This window comes from Phodopus roborovskii, unplaced genomic scaffold, assembly GCF_943737965.1.
Source record: "Phodopus roborovskii unplaced genomic scaffold, PHOROB, whole genome shotgun sequence".
Taxonomy (NCBI): Eukaryota; Metazoa; Chordata; class Mammalia; order Rodentia; family Cricetidae; genus Phodopus; species Phodopus roborovskii.
In genome coordinates this window covers 22914269-22935178 of record NW_026126514.1, presented here as the reverse complement: position 1 = coordinate 22935178, position 20910 = coordinate 22914269, and the positions used below count along the sequence as shown (strand labels likewise).

Genomic DNA, 20910 nt, shown 5'->3' with positions numbered 1-20910 from the left:
AGCTTCGGTGGTTACCACTTACCACAAGAGGTCACTATAGGTTTTATCACAATTAGTGATTAGCCAACATCTTTCCTTTTTTCTCTCTCCCCTTAGACCCTTCAAATATGTTTCTCTCTCCCTCTCTCTCTGCCTGCATGTCTTTGCATGAAATAAAATATATAAAACGTAAGACAAACAAGAAAGTGCAGTGATATGAGATACTTCTTTTAGTTATTAAACTTTATTTAAATTAGCGGCAATTATTTTAAGACTCAATAAATGTGATAGTAATAAAGTAGTAAACATTGACATTTGATATTGGTTAATCACATATCATGGATAATTATAGTGTGATATTCATAAGATATGGCTTAGACTGATAGGGAACTTACGCTATCAAACGAAAATTTAATTATAGCACACATTTTTGGTGTATTAGCAATATATATGAAATACAAAGTTTTTAGGAAAAGTTCCATGTGCATAATGCTTTCTCCCAGGGAAATGGCTAAGCATTTTACTATTTCAGCAGGGTTTTCCCTGTCACAGATGTTTTTATATAATTTATATTAGACTGGAGGCAGAAGTAGAATCAGTTCATAACCACACTTTATTGACCGAGAGCTCACAGATTTATAGTTATTTCCACAGCCTGTATGTAATTCTAGCCTTTTGATGTTTCTCAAAATTTTAAAATAAAGTTCAAAGCTAAAACAAATTATCTTCAAAGTTCTCCAAGTTATTAAACTCCAAGAGGCATGATTGGGAATGCATTACTCTGACAGGTTCGGTTTCCTGTTGATCAGCCTGCACTACCAGTGTCAGAGGCCAAATGTTGAAATATTTGATCAAGTTAAGACAGCTGTGATTTTTAACATAATAAATTAGTGTATCAGACATTGTCTTTAGCATTTGGTTATATATGGATACTAGAACCTAAAGCATTTGTCTGCAGTGTAGTGTAGCTTTGTAATACTAAATTTTCACATGGAAAGAAAGAAGAAAATTAATAGACAAGATAAAACAGAAATGAACAATGGTTCAATGGGCTGAAGAGATGGCTCAATGGTTAAGAGCACTGGCTGCTTTTCTAGAGGACCTTGGTTTAATTCCCAGCACCCATGTGGCAGCTCACAACTGTTAGTAATTCTAGTTCCAGGAGATCTGACACCCTCACACAGGTATGCATGCAGGCAAAACACCAATGCATATAAAATAAAAATAAACAAATTATTTAAAAAAGCAATTTGAAATTTTATTGAAGCTGTTTTTGGTTCTTTTTAGGGGATCTGGTCCAAACAGAGAAATGTAACTATTAAGTGTAAATTCCTACAATCTTTGAGAAGTAAGAAGTCTGAGCTCTGAGCTTATATACAGAATCCTAGAAGTCTACAGCTATAATGATGAGCATATAAGGTCACATAGGGACATCATGCTAGTCCTCAAGAATACATCCAGTCGTTTCCTGATCTCCTCTGTGCTACACACAGAAAAAGGCTTGTTGTATAAGTGCAATTTGATTTTGCTCCTAAAGTAACCAAGTTAACAATTGGTTTTTCAAATAGTTCTGAATTAGTTCATGAAGTGAGTTGGCTAAGTAATTATGTAGCTGAAGATGTGTGTCTCTGAAAACAGAAATCATACATCATGGGGCACATCACTGGTACCCACGAGAGCATGCTTGTACCCTAGTCCAACTTGATGAGTAAATAAAATATTCTCTAGCATTTTCATTTATATCTCCAGGTGGCTGAGGGGCTGGACTATTTTATATTAGAAAGACCTGCTTGCCAATTTTCATATTCTAATTAAATTATTTTGAACAACCCTGCAGTTAGGAGTTATTGATGGCATGTTTTGTCTTTGGAAATCAATCTTTGCCTGTTGCAGAGAGCTTTACTGATGGTCGACACAGCTTACAATCCAGCAAGCCAGCTGCTGATTGCCAAATGTAACTAAACATTGATCAACTGTCTTGCATTATGGGGAAGGCTTAACTTTTTTCTCAGTCCTTTCTGTCTAGGCACTTCTCTTTTATTTGGGGGATAAATTAAAGCACACAGAATTTATTTTGTGTATCTTATAGCATTGTAAGGATAGTGGGGTTCTATACTGGGGATTGTATAATCTGAGAATAAGTTCCCTAAAGATAGTAACTACCTCTCTGCTCAACCTTTATGCCATTTGTAGTGAATTATTCGACTACACAACAGAATCTTACCGAATATCTACTATGTGCTAGGAAGTGATCCAGAACAGTGTCACAGTGGTGTTTCTCTTTATTTTCTTTTTTCTTCCCAGTGATGAGAAAGTGCATATTGGTTATGACTTCATCACCTTATCTATACCTTTGTGTTCTCACAAGTAGTAACAGGACAAGGTATGTGTGGTTAGAATGAAGGTTAAAGAAGGTAATATGTGCAAATGCGAGAGCAGCACCGAGCCCCCAGAAAGCAGTGTGTGGTGCTGCTAATTCTTATTTAAATCGTTGGACATCTCATCTGTGGTTAATGTCCTTAATTTTGAGTTTCCATTTCCTTCTATATCTCTTTTCCACTGATAACTTACAGCTCCCAAGCATCCCCACATCCTCTTCACACACAGATTCCCATTTCCTTTTACAACTTTACATACCCTCTCTCCCTTTACACTAGACCCCATCTCCGTGCCCTCATCCCTCCCTGTCCTTCTACACCCCCAGGGCCTACTGTTCCTCCCTCCACCTTTCCTTTGCTTGTCCTCATTTCACTTTGCATAGCAGTCTTGTCTGAAGCCGAGGTTGGATCTCTGTCTTTTTTGTCCTGTGTGGGCTGTGACATCTGGAGTTCCCTTCTTGTTCTTCTCACACGTCATCCAAACTGGCCAGACCTGAATTTATTTATTTTTGGTCTTAAATTGATCAATTTTCTCTGGAATTTTCTCATGACAGTCTAAGACCATATATATTGTCCTGCTGCTTAAAGACCTTAGGTTTACATTTGCTTTCCCATTCAGTATACTGTTAGCTTTACTCTCCAAGGATATGATAAAACCTAAGGGGTAAAAGTTTGTTTTCACCTATTTCTTTTGTTAGCTTCTAAGGATATTGTGTGCACAGAGAGTAAACTTAGGGACATCACTGAACAGACTCAGACCACAGCTAACTTTCTATGTGCTCCACATCATATGTACAGCCCCCAAAGGAGAAAGCCTCATTAACTAAACTCAGAAACAAGGCTTCTGGGAGTGAGGACCAAATTAGGGAGACTTTCATCCATCCCTCAAACAACCTGACTGTTCTGGGAGAACCCTCTTCAGGGTAGCTGATAATTTTATGTCTCACTCTCCCTATCATTCCCTGGCCTCCCTCCATAGTGGTTCACTGGGGATTTTATCCCAGAAGGGCTGCTGAGGGGATAGGAGGACACACATGTCCCAGATCTTACACTGCACCTCAAAGGAAGGGCTTGCCACAGACTTACTTTTTCAAATTCTTTTTTGGATAAGGTAAGACATAGGAGATTTCTCTACCTTTTTTTGTTGCCCCAAATGAAGCAAACTATTCGACTCACTTTATCAAAACTTTCCTAACTTGTAGGCAAATCCCACCAGACAAATGAACAAATATGACACCTGTGTATCCCCTAGGAACATCCAAACATCAGCGTATTGCTTAGAGTAAGAGAAGTGTCAGTCTGGATTGCTCCTGTACCTAGGTATGCTCTTCAGTATCTGGACATACTCAAGAGATGTCAGAAGAGACAACAGAAACTCCCATCTCTGTGTAACCAGTCTGTGAAAATGGCCCAGGCAGGAAAATGAGTTAACTGTAGATATTCATTGTTCCCTTAAACTAGCTTCTGTTGCATAAAGTGCAGAATGAAACACACACACACACACACACACACACACACACACACACACACACACACACACAATCAGAAACAAAAAGCCAGGACAAAGTCTTAGAAAATTGTGTTGTAATGTACCCTGTAAAGCCTACTGTGCTACTTGGTTTTTGTCAACTTGAGACATCTGGAAAGCGGGAACTTCAGATGAGAAAATGCCTCCATCAGATTGACCTACAGGAACATTTGTATGTAGGGACATTTGCTTGGTTTATGATTGATAAAGGAGACCCAGTTCACTGGGGGCAGTGTCAGCACTGGGCAGGAGGTTCTTCAAGGGAAAAGAAAGGCAGCTGGATGGCAGTCCAGTGAACAAGCTAGAATGCAGCATCCTCTGTGGTCTCTGCTTCAGTTCCTGCCTTAAGTTCCTGCACTGATTTCTTTCCAGGGTGCGCTGTTTAATGTAAGATAAACCCTTTACTCCCTGAGTTCCTTTTTATCCTGGTATTTATAACAGCAGTAGAATCCAAACTTGGACAACTTCTTGTTGTGTGTGTTTATATGTGTGTTTGTTTCTTTACCATGTGTGCAAATGAGACATCTTCCCTCCAGAGAAGATGTTGGTTGTTTGTAAAAAAAAAAAAAGAAAAATTGTATATTTGTAAGCTTCAAAATGAAGTATTGAGTATTAAATAAGTAATGCATTTCTCTCCCGATAAACACATTTTGACTGGATTAGCTTTTATTCCCTGAGATTATATAGCTAGTGGATGTCTAAAACTTTAGGCATTTTAAGAAATTTCATTGCAATGGGATTCAGCAACAATTTGTCATTAACTACATCAAGGTGACTGTTTTCCACGTTTTGTTGGTCTGTGATTCATGCAGGCAGTCATTGCGGTTGTGTTTGCTCTAATGATTCTGACCAGCATAATGTTTATAAATGTGTTTTATAAGCAAAACATTACTGTTTAAAGTGGAAACTGGACAGGAGCAATGGCCCAGTGAGTAAAATGCTTGTTATACAAGCAGAAGGATCCAAGTTTGGATCTCTGGCAACCATAGAGATGTGAATGGCCTTGCACATGTAATCCCAGCACTGGGCAGAGGGCAGACACAAGTAGATCCTTGTGAGCTTGTTGGCCAGCCAGTCTAGAGAAACAGCAAGCAAGTTCAGTGAGACACCCCATCTTTATAACAGAACATGGAGAGTGGTAGAGACTTCCTCTATGTCACATTGATCTTTAGCTTAACATGCACACTCATGGGAGCATGCCTGCATATAACACATATAAGTACAAATTCAATTGCTGAACGTTTTGGGGAAAAATATCTTCTGTAACATTTCTATTGTTTTTAGCAGCAGAACTGTAAGAATATATGCTGCAATAGCTCCTGCTTTCTGATCCACTTTCACTAGGTGGAGAATGATGAAATTAATGCCATCAAAGAAACACAGGAACTTGAAAATGTACCTTTGATCTTGAAGAAGATGAAACGTAGAGTCATATTTTTGTCTTTGATGACAGCTGAACACGTTTGAATAAATTAACAGATTTTTTTTGCACATTTCAAACTCCCACAGTAATGGTCTGCTTAATGTTGCCATTATTATTATATAATAATTAGAGTCATTTTTGAAAGTATGAAGTGTGTGCGTCTACACATTGATGTACAGTTATAGAATTGTAAGAAAAGGACTATTTTGTAAGGACATAAAAGATACCAGCCTTTTATAGAAATGGGGAATGCATATACCAGAAATCAACACTATAGATGGGAACACTTCATATAAATTAGTTATGCCTTTTTTCTTAGACCACAGGAGATTTATTTTCTATAGAGTGACAGAGGACAGGGATAAAGGACAAAGACAGGAGATAGAGGAAGTGGGAGAAACTAGTTATGCCTTTTTAAAGTAGCCATATGTATCAAGATTTTGTTTAACCCAAATAAAATGTGCTATGTATGCTACAGGGGATTTTTTTGTTGCTGCCACATGAAACTTAAATATGTCTATAAATATCACTTACCCAGAAGACAAGCTCAGAAAAGTAACATTGGCTCCCTGACTCAGGTTCGTAAGTTTTCAGATGTTATTTAAAGTGCAGGAAGTCTACTTAAGCTCATCTGTTATCATTACTAATTATTGTTAATAATACAGTATTTTTTTGGAAGAAACAGGTCTAGCTAAGTCCTTATGTACTGTCTAGATAACATCTAAACATTGCTTTGCAATTGTTTACTGACCGTCTTAATAGCAATAGGAACTGGAATTTGATTCTCCCAGCAAAGATTGTTGGGTGTGTAATGATGAACACACTAATGTGCACCTTGATCTCAGAGACTGAAAGGGGAGACATATATGCAACAAAAGCACAGAGGACATCGTCTAAGCAGAGACTGTGCTAGGCATCTTAAAGGCCAAGGAGAGAGTGCTGAGATCATAAGTAACAGGGACTTTGTTGGACGGCAGTTTTGGGGAGACCTGAGTAAGGAAGTGCTGTTAAGGTGATAAGAGGCAACAGGGAAGAATATTATAGATAAAATGAAAATGAGGCAGTTCCAAGCAGAAAAAGGGGGAATGGATAGGTACATTTGTGAAGCTTCAAGACCAATACAGTTGGATGACAGTGGGTAAAACTGGGAAAAGCAATTGGGGACCTATCTAGAGAGCCCAGGACAGATTTCCTGAACACAGTGCTGCTTGTATGAGGGCTGAAGGGAGAAGGAGTAAAAGCTGGAGTGAACTAGATTGTCACTGCAATGGTCCAAGCAAGAGGGGGTGGTCTTTTGGCCTGGGAGAGTAGCAGTGGAGATGCACAGAAAGCGATGTATCCAATACATATCCAATACCTAGAATGATCAGGACTTAGCTGTAAGTTAGTGTCCTGAGTGGGCAGGTGTGGAGGATGACTTATGGGCATGTGGCTCAGAAGTGTGCAGAGGGAAATAGGGACATTTTCTTTGAGGTGGGAAACTGGAAGTTTCACATTTCACCTTCCCACTTAGAACCTCCTACCTCATATGTCCCTTCTTCCTACCCCTCCTCCTGTTCTCACTCTCAGCCCTGGCCCTTGCTGTGAGCTGGGATTAAAAGTGTGCTGCTGCCCCGAGTTCTTTAATGTGAGCTCTGACTCAGGTGATTATTCTTGTACTGGAAGTATTTCACTGGCCGAGCTGCCTCCCTAGCCTCATTTTGGAATTACTGCACAGTTTCCTAGGAGGAATGCCTCTTCAGTAAGGACTAAATGAATATATTTAGACAGATACCCTGTTGGCTTTTCTCACTAGCTGCTGTAGACCTCAGAAAAAAATTGTACAATAGTGAAAGTATTTTCTTCTTCTTATAAAGTCCTTTCCCACCTCCACTCATGTCTTCTTTCTCCCTCAATATCCTTGACTTCATTTGGTTGTATTATTACTTCCTAAAATATTTGAAAATTCGTGCTGATACCCCGAAATACTTCTCTCAAAGGTAATTTGCATAAAAAGTTGAGAGTGAGAAAGAACAGTGGTTTAATCCTCCAAAAGGCATTTTATCATCAGTTTCTATTGTGTCTCTTTAAAAAGTATTGTATATATTTAAGATATGCAAGATTTAAAAATATGTATATATACATATATATATATATTTGTATTGTGTGTGTGTGTGTGTGTGTGTGTGTGTGTGTGTGTGTGCATGCTAAGGTTTTGACATCCATACACATACTCAGAGCATCAGAAAAGTCAGGAAAATTAACTTGTCCATTGTTTCTCATAGTGACAATCTTTATCTTTTATGATAAGAGCTAAAATCTTAGGAATTTTAGATTGCTGTACAGTAGCAGTAACTATAATCTTTAGATACCTTAGATAACCTGCATGTTTTCATCTTATATGACTCCAAGTTTGTTTCTTTCCATCTTCTTCTCTCCACTTCCTGTTCTCTGTCCTGTTCCAATAGTTACTGTCCTGCAATTTCTAGATCTAAAAAGAGTATAGTTTTCATAAAAAACCAAAACAATAACATTGTAAAACCTCAAATCTTGTTGGAGCAGCCCAGAGGAAAGCCATTTCCCTGCTCCAGAACTTCTGTAGAAAGAAAAGGAAAGTGACTTTATGGCATTTCTTTGACTGCTTTTGATCTTTCTTTGTCTAGGATTTTCTGTCAGCATAGATTCCTGACCTTTACAAATGGGATTAATATGTAGTAGTTAGTAGTGTGAACTCACATGTGGTTATTTTCCTGTTGCCTGAAGAAGTCATTCTGTGAAGAAGTGTTATACTAAAATGGAATCGCGCAAAGCAAGCGCTCAAATCCCTGTTCAGAAATACAGGGAGAGATCAGAGTCGGATTTCCGGCTCCCAGACTCCTTTTTCCTGTGTTCATCAGCTGAGTCTTATAACTTTCTGGGCCTGCCTTTCCATTTGTAGAAAAGGAAGGAGAAGATGCACAAGACAGGCACAATCTATCTTACTCTCAGGATTCATCCTAGGATCTTTTCAAACCACATGTTTGACTCAGAAGGTCTCGGGTAGGTCCCAGAGGCTGTGTTGCTATTAACTACCAAGTGATTCTGGTGCAGGCTTTGAGAGGTGAGGGACCAGATTAAAGTGTCCCAGACTTTGTTGAGCAGAAGGCTTATCGCTCGGGCTGTGTTTTTGAATTCTACCCCGAGGGAGTCAGTTCAGTGCCTCTACATTACGATCTGGCAATCTCTACTTTTGACACCTGGGACAAGATTCTATTGCAGCTGCCAGAATTCAGGAGTTATTACACAAGATGAGTATGGCTCCATCCCTGCACATTAAAACCCCTTGGGAAAATTTAAAAATAAATACCAATGCTTGGGGGTTCCTTTTCCAAACTAACTAAACCAGAAACTCCAGGGTGTGAGATCTGGAATGAACAACCATTAGGTTCCTAATTTGAAGCTCCTTGAGTCAAAGTGGAACCAAGATATCCCTAAAAGACATTTATAATTTTTCATATTTGCTTTTAATTTATAAATTTTGTGTATGTGTTTATGTGGCCAATAGGATGTCTTGATGCATGTACACATTGTAGGATGATCAACTCAGTCTAATGACTATTCATCATCTCAAATATTTGTCTTCTCTGTGGGATAAGAACATCAAAATTCTTCTCTCTTACTAATTTTTTTTTTAAAACAACAGTGTGCTATTTTCTCATCTTGCAATAGAGCACCAGAACTTAGAATGTCCAAGTCCACCTTCTGTGTTCTTTTGTCCACCACTCTCCCTTTTCAGTTTCTGGTAGCTATGTAAGCATTTTCTCTTTCCTTCTCATTCCCCTTGTACATATGTAACACATTAAAATAGTTTTAAACTTTTCTAATGGCCCTTAAAAATCATTTTTGAATCAAGAGCCTATGATTTGGGTTTTAAGCTTCTAATACACGTTGCAAACTTGATTGCTTTATTGTACATCGCCATTTAGAGGAAGCTAGCTTGTATTTCCAATCCCCAATTCTTTGTAGAAATCTATCCAAGCATCTACCAATGTGTCAAGACTGGCTGATGACTACGATGATGGTCACTTAGAATTCTGGGAAATCTCCTTAACCGCATCATGCTGCTGACACTCTAGGATTTTCCCACCTTCTAAATTCTAGCTTGTCTCCTTTGCAGAGAGTTATTCCTTTCTAATCAAATTTCTGCTTTAAAGCTGAAAGAAATTAAAATTTTCTGGGAAGTAATTTTAATTAAATTTGCTCTCTTGTTCTTAGTATTTATTAATGAGATCAGATTTCTCATTTGTTGGAATAAGAAATGTATGACTTAAGGGAGATAATAATATGAACATTGTATATACACACAATGTTTTGGCTAATGCATATGCGAATTTGTAAAATGAACTCAGCAACTTCCATCTGACTTAGCTGTATCTATTTCTCACTGTTTAGTGCTTCACTTTCTAATTTTCCTCTCCCAGACATAAGTGTGCAGGTTTCCATTTGTGTCCAACATGAAGAATGAAGAACTGTTTTTTTTTTTTTTTTTTTTTTTTTTTTTTGTGTGTGTGTGTGTGTGTGTGTGTGTGTGTGTGTGTGTGAGTTCTGTGTTGGCACATGTGGGTGCTCACACATCCCCTAAACATGATGACACAGTTGTGAAAAAAATCTTGCAGACAGTTCACTATAATATTTTATTAAATTTTTTTGCTCTGATAGTTTATAAAGACTTTGCTTATATTACTCATCATTAGACTCCATAATTACCCAAAGATGTGCTTATAACTATCGTTAATTTGTATATGTAGAAACTGATGATTTATTGAAATCCAAGGTTTTCCACATTACTCTCTTGGTGATGTTGAGAATTGATCTGAATGTGGAGAATGTATTGTGACAGAATGATCAGTGGAACTTGGATTGTTGTGAATGTTTAGCAGTTGATGAATACTTATATGAGCAATATGACAAATATGTTCAGTTGTGGGTTTATAGACTATTCAGAAATGATAATAATAGTCCTTTCAGCTGTCCTCCATAAGACCACAGTGTATTGTTAAGACCCAGCAGGAAGGGATGGGAAATGACTTAATCTGATTATTATGCTCTCATAGTCTACATGGCTAGTCTCAAATTTGTAGCACAAAGATTAACAGAAGACACATCTCCTAGACTATTGAAAAACCTTACGATGGTCTTAAATTATTTTTGTGTTTATTAGTTCTGATTGACCGTGTGAGCAAAGACTAGTGTGTACCTATGAAATATCTTAAAATATTCAATGTTATTGATGGAACTCAAGTAGATATTTTGAAAAAGGATTTGAAACAATGAAAAACATCCACTGCCCACTTTTGGTTCAAACTTTCATTTCTTTCATGTAAACAACTCTGTCTTCAGACCAATACGAGGAGTAACCCCTTCTTGTGGGGGCTGCTTTCAACCCTTTATTTCATCTGTAGTTTATCTACTTTTCTACTTATAGTTTCCCCTAGAAAGAGTTTAGTTTGACCAGGTACAAGCCACAGTCAAGAGTTAGAATTTGGGGAACAGGTGTTCTGCTTTCTGCCCTTTGACCCCAGGGACCTGGGTTCTGTGAACCTCTGACTTGTTGCTGATGAATGATCAGAGAGATGAGAACGAAGATGCTACCTGAACAGTGCACCACAGGGTAGGGCTCCTGTCCTGGCTGCTTTGTTAAATATTTTGTTATCATCAACCACTAGTGGGTGGTGATGGCTGGACTGCTGAGCTGCAGCTGTTTTTCGGCATTCCTATTGCACCACAGTGAAGAATGGTTGAGTGGCCGCAGGAAGACATTATAAACGGCAGAGCCAACAGGAACAAGTAGAGCTCTGGTTCTAAACCTAACAGATGTTTTGAAAATAAGACTGTATAGGGAGGTCTGCAAGGCCTTTGGAGGGTTGCTTAAGGCAATGTTTTCAAATCTCTGAGATGCAACCCAAGTGGGATAAAATGGATTCAGTGCATTTTAACACACTTCAAAATTGAAATAGATTATAAAATAATACAGAACATGTAGTAAGTGTTGGTTAAGAAAGTTTTGGGGCTGTGTCCTTGTGTGGACATATACTTTGTGAACATTTCTTATAATGAACTCCTGTTTACAAAAAGCTTGAAATCTATGGGTTTTTAAAAAGATGTTTCTGGGAGAAAAAAAAGGCCCAGTTTAGCAAGAATCTTAGGGTTTCAAATTTCCATCTTTTTTTTTTTCTTTTTGTATATTCTCTTTTTCCATTTTTATTTTTATTTTACATATCAACCCCAGTTTTCTTTTCTTCCCTCTCTCCCTTCTTTCCCTCCCTCTCTCCCTTCTCCTTTCCTTCCCTCCCTCCTTCTCTTCCTCCCTTCTTCTCTCCCTCCCTCTCTTCCTCCCTCTTTCCCTCTCATCTTTTTTAAAGTGCATGGAATCCTTGTTCTGAGGACATTGGGAATCCTTTCAATCAATTCATAACATTATATTGAAATAATTGTTTTTAAATTGGCAAATAAAAGTATACATCTTATGGTATATGTTTATGGTAAATACATAATGTTGTAGTATATGTGTACTGTAAAAAAGCTAAATCAAGCCACCTAACATATGTACTCCATTGCATATCTTTTTTGTTATTGTGAATAAAATCTACTCCCTTTGCAACTTTCAAATATACAATATATTGCTGTGTCTCTGGTTGCCATGGAAACTGTAGTTCTCCTGAACTTATTAATTGGTAACTATAATTTTGTGCCCTTTGACTACATCCATCCAGTTCCACTACCCTTCAGTCCCTGGTAACTAGAACCACTTTTTCCCTCTGTGTTTAAATTTTATACTTTATGTGTAAATGGAATCAGCCAATGTTTGTTTATCTTTGGCTTATTTTACTTAATGTGATGTCACCAAAATTCACTCACATTGCTGAAAATGACAGTTTCCCTTTAAAAAAGAATGTACATTGTTCATATATGTATGAATATTCACATATATCCATATATATATACATATGTATGTATATATATGTTGGCTACCTGTTTAATGTGTGTAAGTAGAGGATTTGTGGGAGTTGGAGGATGTGTATGAGCAGTCTTTAGTGAATGTGGTATTGAGAAAGAAGAACTGAGGTGATCTGTAAGTGCTTCACAGACAAAGGGATATAGGAAAAGTATTTTGAGTAAAGTTAGCATCGATGATGAGCATATTTGGGAACTGATGAAGAAACTGCTCTAAGTTTGACATTAGGAGTAAGAAAAAGTATGTTTATATTTAGAAGGAGGGGTGCTTGTTAAGTTTGGGAATGGATTTGAGATCTGATGATGTAAGCATTTGGGCTTCCTGATCTGGATGAAAGGGGATTTTGTTTCCTGAAGACAAACTGACACTGGTGTCAATATGTGACTGAAAAACAGGATAAATTAAGACAGGAAATAGAGAGGAAAGAAAATCACTTTTGATGGTTATAATCTATGCCATATATAATTGAAACACTGTGCACTTAAAGAGGAATTTATGCTTTCTGACTCATCTTACCAGAAATCAATTAATCTTCTTCATCATGCTAGTTGGGTTCTCCAGAGGGATACTGTTAACTATTCTCATAACGAAAGCTTAACACAAATGTCAGTTTTTTTTTTAAAGATGCACCACAGGGAAAAGAGGATGTATTATCTTCCTGTATTTCCTAACCTGATGTGCAGTTACATGTGCTTACCAGTACAGGATGGTGAGTTTGGACAGATGTACACACCTGCATCTCACCTCAGGATAGTGAGCACTTACATCCCCCAGATAGGATTTTTCTCTTTCCTGTTGTCTCCTCATCCCCTTCAGAAATCAATGTCCTGGATAATTAGCATGATCATCACCTTATCATGCATTACAACCATAATGAAAAGGAAACCATTGTGAGGCTCGAGATCACCACTGCAGCTTTGTCTGTATTTAGATTTCACATAGATTGCTTTTTCTTTTTTGTTCCCATGATATTTTTAGGTTAACCCACATTGTGACATGTGTCAGAGGTTTGTTCCATTTTAGAGTAGTGTTCCTGGTAGGAATTTGACACCACTTAAAGTCCATTCCCTTGATTTACATTATTTCCAGTGTTTGACTGCAATGAGTGGATCTGATGTGAAATATTTTGTGGGCTTTTTTGTTCACCTATGCTTTCATTCAGTAAACAAGTAGGGTGAACTTCCTGGTTACAGGTGAATATTTAACTCTGCAAGAAATTGTGCTCTAAAGTAGTCATTACATTTTGTGTTTTCTTAACATTCTGTATTTATTTCTAGGTCCAGGGGTCCCAGATTCTCACCAGTGAATTTAGTATTAGTGTTGTAGCTACTCTGGTGGGTGAGTGGTGGGGTATCATTATACTCTTAGTTTGTACTTTTCTCATGTCTTGTGAGTGGGAACCTGTGCTAGTGTGTGTGGCACACCTGAGACATCTGCTCTTAATCAGGCTGCTTGACTTCTGTGGGAATTCTCTGTATATTTTGGATTGGACTTCAGGTATCTCTTTTATGAATATTTTCTCCCAGGCTGTAGGTTTTCATTTTATTTTCTTAACAGTGTCCTTCGATGGGAGTTGTTTTGCATCTTGATCATGCCCAGCTTATCAATACTTTCTCTTATGGTGATTGCTTTGAGGTTTGTATGATAAACTTTTGTCTTTCTCAAGACTGCTGAATTCCCACCTGTGTTTTTATAACTTGTGCTATGAGATCTATGACCTTGGACTCCTTAGTTTTCTGTGACTTCCCATTTAAGGTCCCCCACCTCATCAACTGTGTCTTCCGGGAGTCTTCTCAAAGTGGACAGTAAGGAAAGTACCTCTTGTCCTAGAGGACTTATCTTTTTTCACTATTACCCTCAGAAGACATTTCTCATATGCCCGTGCTTGATTTAGTATCTATTCTGCTAGATCATTTTTATTGCTGCTCAGTTATGTTCTTAATATGTAAACTTGATAAGAAGAACACAGGGTATGTTCTTTTACCCTTTATTCCATTGCAACATCTGATTCAGAGCCCCACATTTCATATATCAGCTTTACTCAGTAGATGTTGAATTGCATTGTTGTTTTTTGGGAGAACCAATTCTGAGTTAGGATTTCAAACCTGCCACTCATAATTTAATTTCTATTTTTAGATTCTACCCGAAGATGAGCTCAAAGGAGATTATTTTATAGTAGATTTTAAAGCAGACTATTCCTTTTACTTTTTTTTATTCTTTTAAGATATTTATTTAAACTATTTTTAATTTTGTTAGTATTATTTGAATTCTTTTTTCATTTTATTATCATGAGACCATTAACATTGCCAAAGCTGCAGCCTGAAACTGTTGGATTTTTCAAATATACTATTTTGAACAGATTTTATGCTCCAAACAAACCTATTCTCTATGTAAAATAGAGGAGCAATGTCTTTTATATAGAATACATAGATTTTCTGCATACAGTGTCATGTACAGAAGTGATAGATTTGAATGATCTCATTTTTAAAGAAGGCTCTTGAATGTCATTTTAGATTTGAGTTTTCAAGATTAAGTAATGTAATGAACAAAGTATTTGTCCCATCAAATCATATATGCATTAATAGCATTTTGCCTCTGTTCTAATAACAATATTTTGGACTTGTGGAAAAGTGACTCCAGCCCCTCTTAATAAATTATCACACGTTTAGTTGTTTCAACTCCTTACTACTAAGCATATTCTTCATTCATAAGATACTTGAATGCAAAGAGGTGCTGTGCATTGTTTACAGTGGGGATTTTGGCTTGTTATGTAAAGCTTGTAGTTACTGCACATGCTTAGTTGATTACGGAGCAAGTTGTATTATTTGTCTCATGGCACGCAGTCATGGCATTCTTCAGTCTTTTAACATTGCCTTTTTGATCACTCGAAAGACAAAAGTTGTTCAACAAAGCTGAGTAAATCTCTCTTTCTCTTCTTCAGAATCAAGTTTCTTGCTGGGAAACGCCCAGATTGTGGACTGGCCTGTAGTTTACAGTAATGACGGTTTTTGTAAACTCTCTGGGTATCATCGAGCAGACGTCATGCAGAAAAGCAGCACTTGCAGGTATGTGGGTCGAATGACTTTGGGATCTTTTTCAAATATGAATAAAATTCTGAGAGCAGCTGAGAGGTCTGTGTTTACTTATACTTATGACTTGATGAAAGTTATGTTAGAAATATTTTTAAAAAGGCTCAATTAGAAACAACAAATTGTATTTTAAGAACTGTTTCTGATAATTTTTGCAAAGGAAGAGTTTCACTCATGAGTGAAGCAATTCACTTTGTTTGCTCACTTCTAATGAGCTGGGAGGTAGCGCAGGTACTGGGTGATCACATGTGTAGTCAGAATCAGGGAGCCACTGATGACGTTAAACCTTTGGAGCAACTACAATGGTCCCTAAGAAATAGGAAAGCTCCAGCCTGGAGCATGGTTCACAAGAATGTCAAGGTATGAGCTGAAGCTCTCACACTGAGCCAATCACTTGCCTTTATAGTGTTGGTATAGTCACCATAGCTGTTTGCTTTGCTTTATGTAGAACAGAGTCTGACCTTTCTATTACTTCTGACAACTTTAAAAATAGATTATGTTTGCAAGTTTAAGGAGAATTATGATAAAACGGGATCAGAAAGACAAGCAAAAACAAAACAAAACAAACAAACAAAAAACCTGACCTATATATAAGGAATTAATTTAGAATCTAAAACTTTGCCACTGTATTTCAGTAAGGACAGATGGGACCTCTCCCCCAACTCTCACTGGCTTGTTTCTTTACATTTCTAGCTTAATTAAGTGTTGGAGTTAAATTATTTTGGAACTTAAAGGGATTTGGGGTTTTCTTTTAGGTGCTGTGTTAAGGGACTTGCCAACAGCTGGTTTTTGTTCTCTACCCATTTATTCTGAGATGCAGTGTGTGTGTGTGTGTGTGTGTGTGTGTGTGTGTGTGCATGTGTGTAAATGATTTGTATGTATCTGAATGATCTGCATCTTCATGAAGTCTAAACCTAAAACTATACACAAAAAAGCTTAAATAACTTTTGCAAAAGAGAATCTAACACCTCTTAAATCTTTTGAACCAGAGTTAGCCAAAACAGGTGTTCAGGGCCAGTAGTTGGCATGTTAAACCAGAAGCTTAGATAATTTTGATGTTTATCAAGGCTTGAGAAACAATCTGTTCACACTTCCTTTTCCTCCCCATCTCCATCACCAGACACCCTCTTTTTTTTTTTTTCTTTTTTCTGTATTGAGGTTATTTCTACATTTTTCTACACTCCAAAGAATGAGGCAAAAAAAAAAAAAAAAAAAAAAAAAGGGAATAATGAAAACTATGGCCCGTGCATGGGCCATACCTTTGGTAGTACTGATGTCTTTTATCCCAGGGGATAGAAATTTGATCTTTGTGCTAGAAATACCATAAAATATTAAGGGAGTGTTAGTGTTGTGGGAGGTGACACCCAATTTGTTGTGTATTATTATTTCCAGGAGAGTTACATTAGGAAAAGGGGAATCTTTCTGGCCAACCTTACCATGTGGGGTAGGTACCATAAAAAATCCAATAGAACACAAGTGCCCCCTATATCTTCTTGGTTGGTTGGAATCTCATTTTTGTGCCAGATGCCATTTTCCACCTAACGAGATACATGATTTACCAAGTAAGATGTGCTTGTCCTTTCATTAACTCCAGATACTTCATTGTGTGCATCTTTGTAACATCATGTTGGTTTTAAATTACCTTGCCATGCGTGTGTGTGTGTGTGTGTGTGTGTGTGTGTGTGTGTGTGTGTGTGGCTATGCATATGCATATGGAGGCCAGGAAAAATCATTCTGCATCTTTCTCTATTGTTCTTCACTTCACCTATTATCTATCTATCTATCTATCTATCTATCTATCTATCTATCTATCTACCTGTCTATCTATCTATCTATCTATCCATCCATAATCTATCTAATCTCTCTATCTCTCTATCTCTCTATCTATCTATCTATCTATCTATCTATCTATCTATCTATCATCTGTCATCTATCTATTTGTGTGACAAGGTATTTTACTGAACTAATTGAACTAGAACTAGCCCGTTCAGTTAGGCTACCTGGTCAGTGAGTTTCTGGGATCTGTTTGTCTCTGTCCTCTAAACCTGAGGTTACAGAAGTGGGCAATCATGCCTAGCATTTACATGGGAGCTGGGGATTTGAACTGAGGCGAGCAGTGCTTTCCACCATGTAAACTTCAGGAATTAAGCTCAAGCAATCAGGCTTAGCAGCATATGTCCTTACCCACTGAATCATCTGAATTCACTATTTACAGAACTTAAGAGTGCTTTGTTATCTGTTTGTTTTGTTGTTTTCTTTTGCAATAAACTGTAACCTAGGTATCCCATGTTTCTGCAAAGCTTGATTTATTCACGGCATTTCATCTCATGTGTTAAAACATTCCAGGAAGTTTTGGATTATTTGGACTTTTTCACTGTGAAATGAAATGAGCATGTCCTCCCTCAAATGTCCTCTACCTCTCAGAGGCATACTTTCAAAAGTGGTCGTGTGTGGAATAAACAGTCTTTACTCACTTGTACACAACATGGAGTATGCTTTGCTCATCTGTAGGTTGCAGCCATTTAAGGCCTACACAGAGTGACTGATGAATGAACATATGATCTACTCCAGCCCTGACAGCTTTTCTTGGAAGCATGATTTCTGTAAATGTATTTCCATTTTAAACTTTCTCATCCTTCTTTTAAAAAATAAACGTTACCTGTTTTGTGTTGACTTCACTATTATTTAGAAGAGTGAAAACCTAGAAATAGTAAAGACTTGTAGTTGTAAAACATTTGTTTAAAAGTGTTATGGCAAAGCCCTAAATACCTAAAACACATACGTTGAAAAAGAGGATAATGCAAATAACATTTCAGGACAGAAAACAACAAGACAAACAAACAGACAAACAAAAATTAAGCGGATATATGATGTGTGTCTAATATTTTGTAGCATTCATGTTTCTCTGTTTCTTGGAAAGTTTTCAAAATACTTTGGACATGAAATGCAAGGAGACACAGGAAGGGGAGAATAAAATTACATCCAGATTTGGAAAAGTAAGGTCACTATGTTAGAATCAGTGGTTCTGGGATCACTGAATTCCACTGGAATGTGGCCATTCACCTCACACAATAAAGAGTTTTGAAAATAAATAATTTAACTGATTTGTTTTGATCTGGATAATTCTTTTTATTAATCTTTCAAGGTAGCATATGAAGACATGGGTTTCATTACGGCATTTCTGCAGATATATGTCAACATACTTTGTTCTTCTCCATACTCTGCTCCCACTGCCCTCCTTCCCCTCCTCCCCTCTCCTCGCTGGACTCCCTCCTCCCTTCTGACAGCCCTCCCTCATGCCCTCATGTCACATGTATTCTGTTGCGCTCTTTTCTGCCACCTCCCTTTTAAATGTAATAAAAGAAATAACAATTAAATAGCATCACTAAGTCTGGAATGGAAGATGACACAAAGTTTCCTTCCAAACACGCGGTTCATCAGGAGAATGCATCTTGAGGCCATCAGCGGAAACAACACAATATATCATCTAAACGTGATGGAAATTTTACTAATTTTAATGACAAATTTTATTCAAATGTATGAAAATAAGAAACCAGTGACTAAGAAACCAATGAGCTATGATATCATGTAGCAGAGAAATAGATATTATATATAATATAAAACATATCAAATATGGATCAAATATGTAAGATATATTTGACTTGCATATACATATATATGATTTGTATTATTTGATTATTAAATTAAAGTAAATGGGATTAGGGTGACAAAGAGGTAAATAGTGGCATGTCATTTTAAAATATTCAAATGTGAAATGCTTTATAGGAAAATAAAAACATCAAATCATATTTTTAAATATCAAGAGACTAAAATTTATTTCTTCTGCCTTTTTTCCCCATATTTTGTCCAATCTTTCTCCTGATGGATAGAGTCAAACAAAATTCTCAGCTTGTTATAATACTGCCATTGTGCTATCACTATTTATTTATTTATTTATTTATTTATTTATTTATTCTTTATTTTACATGTCAATCCCAGTTCCCTCTCCCTCCAACCCTCCCTCCCTCCCTCTCACTTACCCTCTCTGCCCCCTCACATGCACCCTGAACACCCTCCCCGCCCATGCCCCCACCCCAAGTCCACATGTAGGGTTGTGCCATCCAGGTGGGGTTATGTAAATCTGTCAAGTCATTTGAAGTAGGGACTAGGACTTCTCTCCTGTCTCTAGGTTAAGGCAGTATCCTTTCATGGGGGATGTGTCCGCAAGGTCCTTGTGTGCACCAGGAATACATCCTGGTTTCACTGTCTGAGGTCCCTTAGACTGCTCAGTCCTTCTGGCTGAGACCCATATTCAGGGGGGCCCGAGTCAGTCCCATGCTGGATTCCCAGCTATCAGTCTGGGGGGGGCTGTTTAGCTCCTTCTTGTTCGGGTCAGCTGTCTCTATGTGTTTCTGCAGCCTGGTCTTGTCCTCCCTCTCTGCTTCTGGATTCTAGTTCAACTCAGTGTTTAGTTATGGGTGTTTGCTTCTGTTTCCATCAGGTACTAGATGAGGGCTCTGTGATGGTGGAGAGAGCTAGTGAGAGATCACTGACTCAGGTCTAACAAACGGGGAACCTGCATAAGACCAAACAGACTCCCTTAATATAGGTGACAATGGTGCGGCAGGGACACTATATGAGGACTATAGATTTTAAGGGAAGGTTCTGGAATTTGAAACCTGTTGTTGAGGGTTAAGTGTGAACCAACACAGCCTTCTCCTTTTCATTAACCTGCACCTTTAGAGAAATCTGTTCTGCTTTTGTCTTGGGGATAGTGGGGAGGAAGAGTAGTTATGTAGGTTGCATAGGTGGGATTGCAGAGCAGAAGATGCATTAAAAAATGTCCCCATCACCAATGGAAAGCCATTACCAATCCCTTGCCGAAATCATCAAATTAGATGGCAAAGCAGAGATGTTGAGTCACACTGAGATTTCACAAGCAGTTCATTAACACAAGATTACCTCAGCAGTGCATGAATCATGGTGATGGGAGTCAGCTGGCACCATTTGTCTGAGGACTCTGCTTCTCATTGGGCCACTGACAAAAGCTTTAGGAAGGAAGATATGCCCAATTGAAACCAAACTCCCAAGGTTGGGGTACTGGTATTTATTTCCCTTAATTGCATGCCCTGGACCTGCCATCTGTGACTCCACCTAAATCCTTTTAATATAGTATAAATAAATGGGTGGTAAAGCCATTTGGTTAGTATCTACTGTATAAAGTAGTGTCTTTGAATTATTTCTAAGTTACTCCTTTCAGATTCCAAAGGTGATAGTCTTGTGACTATTTGCTAGCGTGTGAATTACAGCCTGCACATTATATTGCCTTTTATGAGTGGTGACTGTATACTTGTGGCACTTCCTTCCATCTAGGAACATTGCTGGGCAGTGGAAAATAAAGATGGGTTGATAGGACTCCTGGTTAAGTTATTAATTTATTTATCTTTAGAGTTACAAGATTCTCTCCTCTCTGTGGGGAAGTCTATCAACCTAACAGCTGTATTGGTTGTTAAATATAATGAGAGGTGTTTATGAGGGTT

General features: G+C 37.7%; 1 protein-coding gene across 1 annotated transcript in view; it reads left to right on the top strand.

Annotated features, from left to right (window-relative positions):
* The window catches only part of Kcnh5 (potassium voltage-gated channel subfamily H member 5), a 283311-nt gene that overhangs the window by 6011 nt on the left and 256390 nt on the right, over positions 1 to 20910 (top strand). Inside the window, exon 2 of the mRNA XM_051196001.1 lies at positions 15223 to 15346. Within this exon, the coding sequence (XP_051051958.1) occupies positions 15223 to 15346 (124 nt within the window). The remainder of the gene's footprint in view (positions 1 to 15222; positions 15347 to 20910) is intronic.